Genomic DNA, 4,278 nt, shown 5'->3' on the forward strand with positions numbered 1-4,278 from the left:
GGTACCACTTACGGTTTCATGCTAGGAATCGAAAGCTGCTATGAAGGTCTATCATCGATGAGTGCCATCTCCCTTACAGGGTCAGCGATTATCGACAGAAATTGAGGCATCTACATCATCTACGGGTGCTAGGAGTATCAATTGTATTATTGACGGCCACGCTACTACTTACACGAGTATATAAGCTGGTCGATGCAATAAGCATCCACAATCCGATCATCATTCGGCGTAGCACGGTTCGGCCCAATATCCGATACATGGTGCAGTGGTGCTCCAACAAGGACTAACTCAAGATGGCTTGTGAGATAGCGCGGCTCCGCAGGCTCAAGAAAGGGATCACGGGATTTTTTATTGTCGTAGTAGGGATCAGGCAGAAGAGCTAGCGAAGCTGCTCGGATGTGGATTTTACTACTCTAATTCTGCTAGCAAGGAGGAGACCATCATCTTATAGATGGAAAATAGTGGGTTCTGTGCAGCCGCCGAGGCACTCGGAACGGGGGTGGACTTCCCGGGAATCGTGTAATCTTACATCGTGCACATCAGGATTCCATATGGAATGATCGACTTCGCGCAGGAGACAGGACGTGGAGGGGGCGCAACGGTGAAGATGTGGATTCGATTCTTCTACTGACGGACTTGGAGAGTCAGAAGTTACGGAAGACCGAAGCAGCCGAACTAAGCATCGACGAGATGGCGATGAAACGGTTCATCGAAATCAAAGAATGCCGTCGACTTGCCATGAGCGCGTATCTTGATGAAGAAGGGAAGACATGTAGAGATGTTAAAGGGCGGGCATGTGATCATTGTGGCGAAGGGATTGCGGGTTAGACGGCAACGCAGATGAGGAAGGTGGAAGAGATCTAGCGGCTGGAACGTGGAATGGATGGGGCACAACGATAGTGCAGGTTCTGATTGGTTATGTTTGGTGCCGACGCAGCAGATCACCCGCCGAACACGTGCAGCACCACACCAGGGCTGAATGTTACGATGATTGAGAAGCTAAGGAGCAGCATTGAATATGATCGGAGAAGCCTGTTGAATTTGTCAGTACTGCAAGCCCCTGGTCGGGACTGGGTATATAGTCAGCGATCCCCTACTGTATTCTAGAATAATGAGAACATGATGGTCAACCAATCAGAGCACCAAAAACATCAGTTCGCGCTTTGGATCACAACACACGTCGGCATCGCTCCTCAGGATGTGGTGCTAGCCCGTCAGGCAGAAAATGAATTATGAGATATAATCAGACTAATACAAATTGTTGTAGGGGGATGTTGCAACGCTGCTGGTGTTCGATCGCAGCGCCATGCATATAGTCCTGGAGATAGCATTCTCCAATGAATTCATACTGCACGGTCATATCAAGTTGTCTCCCACATTCCTCCCTTGCCCTCAGTATGAAAGGAACAGGTCCTCCGCACAGAATGACTATGATATCATTTGGCTGCGTCTTTGGTGGGCATAGTCCAAGAGAGCCATCTGAAGTTCTGAACAAAGGAGTCCCATGACATGGAAATGACCAACGATTCCCGAAATTGATTCCTCTAGTATCCCACGGAACTTCGTCGGGTAGCGTATCTGGCGGTGTATCCCAATGAGAAAAATAATGGTCCATGTATAACACTTTCTCTTCCTCTTTTCGAAGTTGATCATTGGTATTGCCAAAATTCCAAGTTCCGTATGATCCAGCAGGATCAAACAATCTGATATAGGCGCCATAAAGCTCGTCTTCTTCTGCCTTGTAAAACGGGTAGCGGTGGGTTGATGCAACAACACCAATTCTCAGACCAGTAAGGCTCAACTGTGAACTCGTAATATCCGAAGATTCTAGCGAGACAAGTGTATTGCCGGCTGCTTTATACAAGCGGGACATCCCAAGCGTTCTTTTTGCCCATCTACCATCGCCTTCATGCCAGAGTGCCCAGGAAGGGTGATCCACTGGCAAGGTGCTTTGTTTTGACATTGAAGAGGCACTGCAACCTAGTTCTTGCCAAGTTCGACCGGTGAGCGCGTGGATAGCAGACAGAATGACAAGTGACTTATGTTTTAAAATCCACCAACGGGTGAAGTCAACGAAGGTTTCGCTAGTAGTCTTGGTGTAATCCGAGCGGAGCGCCAATGGTGTGGGATTGGTACCCTGGGTCTCTTGACACATGCCCAGTAAGGAGTAGATCTTGTCTCTTGGATCAGTTGCATTTAAACTTATACTTTCAAGGATCAAGTCCAATAACTCAAGGCAGGGAAGCTGTTCCGACGTTTGCGCTATGTTTCGTATTTCTTGTCCGACTCCTGGGTTCCGTTTTCGTGCGTCTTCTTCGACCTCTAAGTTACGAACTCCAGCGAGCTTTGTCCAAATCGAGGGTAGCGTGTGGAGATTAAATCCTGGGAACCCTCCGCCATGGGCTTCTAACATCCAGAGGTTTGTTTGGATGATGGATTCCCACGGTACCGTATCATTTCCACAAGAAGCAATAGCCTTGCATGCTTTCCAAACTTCTTGCAGTACCCAAACCCGACCAAACCAGGGGTAGTTGAATAATTGTGATATATCCTTTAGTATTTTGTAATATGCAGTTCTGGAATCTTCACCATATTGCGCACCCCAATGGAGGTCTCGGTCAGATACGTCCCGAATTAACGCCATTGCTCTGGTGGAAGCTGCGTCACTTTCTCCCAACCATACACATACCAAATCCGCACGTGAATAAATATCCCCCATCATGTCTACTTGTGCCCCTCGCTCTTGAAGGTCACTTTGGTTGATGCAAACTGAATCAACCCAGAGAGTTCTGCTTCGACCATCGGAGTGTCGCAGGTGCCTCAAGGCACCATGAAGGCTACTCGTGATTGCGAAGACTTGATGTTGAGCGGAGCTTTCTAAAGTACTTGTATGTGAGAGCTTGATTTTTCTGGTGTCAGCCATGTTCCCCCAACAGTAGGACAAAGCCTCGAAGACTGGGGCAGGGCTTTTTGTAAGCGACGATGTGATTAGGTAACAGCAGATGGGATCTTCCAATAAACCTGGCTGGAGAACGAGAAGGCGCAGCTCTTGACGGTCTCTGTCTAATTTTTGGTAGTGTTGATAGTCATTTTGAATTGCCCTGACTGTCTGTGTAAGGTCTTTGGCAGGCATGGTGGTGGAACTGATCGCGGCCTTAATCATCCTGCAATGAAGATCAATTCGAGCGGATTCAACATAGTTGACCCAACACTTCCACTGAGCTCTCGGAATGATCCGGATTATGTCCCCACTTTGAATCCGTCCTATCCACTGCCGCTGAGATTCATCTGCGGTGCACAAATCCCAGGTGATGGTATGTGTTTTGAATTCAGAGTTGGCAGTTACGTTGCACTGGATCAAGTTCCGGGGAATACGATCAAGTCCGGCAGGTGTCGACACACTAGCCTCGAACCAAGTATATGAGCCTTCGTATGTCCCCACGAACTCGGGCTCGCCACAAAAGCCTGTGAAAGTGAGTCGGTCTACTGTGATGATGGATAGCACCCAACTAACCCTGATCGTGGGATCTAGTTATGAATTCGATGCGGTGAATTTCCTCTAGCCCGCCAGGGACTTGGAGCTCGATGTATGGTTTTCCTGGGCAATACCTTGAAATGCGGACCAACTCTTCACGACTTGCGCTATATACCCGGAATTGAGATCTTAAATCTGTTAATCAAATGCTACACGAGATTTTGAGCGGAGTGGATACCCCTGCAGCGCAATGGGACACAAAGTAGAACCACTCCGAGGCATAGCTGCTGAGATTACGGTGTTCGACAAGTTGTCACCAGGAGGGCGCTGTTTCTTGAAATCCTTTTTCAACATTTTGCTCATGTGGCTAAGGGTCGTGAGACTACTTCGATTTAAGGCTAGCGGTGTGCCTTTTTATGTACGAGTGAGACTTCACAGGAGGAGAATTTCGAGCTAACAGCGACTAGAGCGATAATATATTGCTTTTGACCACGAGGCTGCAAGGCGTCGAAACCAGATGCGGACTAAATGGGATGAGGTCGCAGTTGACACGTCATCTTGGTTACACAAAGCCTTGATGCACTGTACAGGGTGGATAGCCCATTCAGAATGCAGTAATATTTACTACATGCACGACTTATATAATCCCGACTACGGAGGTACAGCCCATAAGTATTGTAGTAGCGCTAGCAGGGATCTCACTTTGCTCCCCTTGCATCACAACCACAACGCATCACTAAAATATGAAAAAGGAAAAGTGTATAGTCCTCCTTGTTGAAATTAGGGGCCTGAGGCCCCTAATA

The 4,278-nt window shown here is 47.9% G+C and overlaps 1 protein-coding gene across 1 annotated transcript; it reads right to left on the reverse strand.

The window, feature by feature from the left end:
- Window positions 1–1,202: 1,202 nt before the first annotated feature.
- On the reverse strand, window positions 1,203–3,897 carry K444DRAFT_571618 (HET-domain-containing protein). Its single transcript, XM_024877321.1, has 3 exons — window positions 3,714–3,897; window positions 3,515–3,663; window positions 1,203–3,465 (listed from the first exon to the last, which is right to left on the reverse strand). Exons 1-3 carry the CDS (start codon window positions 3,836–3,838, stop codon window positions 1,244–1,246), a joined length of 2,496 nt encoding a protein of 831 aa, XP_024730505.1. The 5' UTR covers window positions 3,839–3,897; the 3' UTR covers window positions 1,203–1,243.
- Between the last annotated feature and the right edge of the window lie 381 nt (window positions 3,898–4,278).

This window comes from Hyaloscypha bicolor (assembly GCF_002865645.1).
Source record: "Hyaloscypha bicolor E unplaced genomic scaffold K444scaffold_142, whole genome shotgun sequence".
Classification (NCBI taxonomy): domain Eukaryota; kingdom Fungi; phylum Ascomycota; class Leotiomycetes; order Helotiales; family Hyaloscyphaceae; genus Hyaloscypha; species Hyaloscypha bicolor.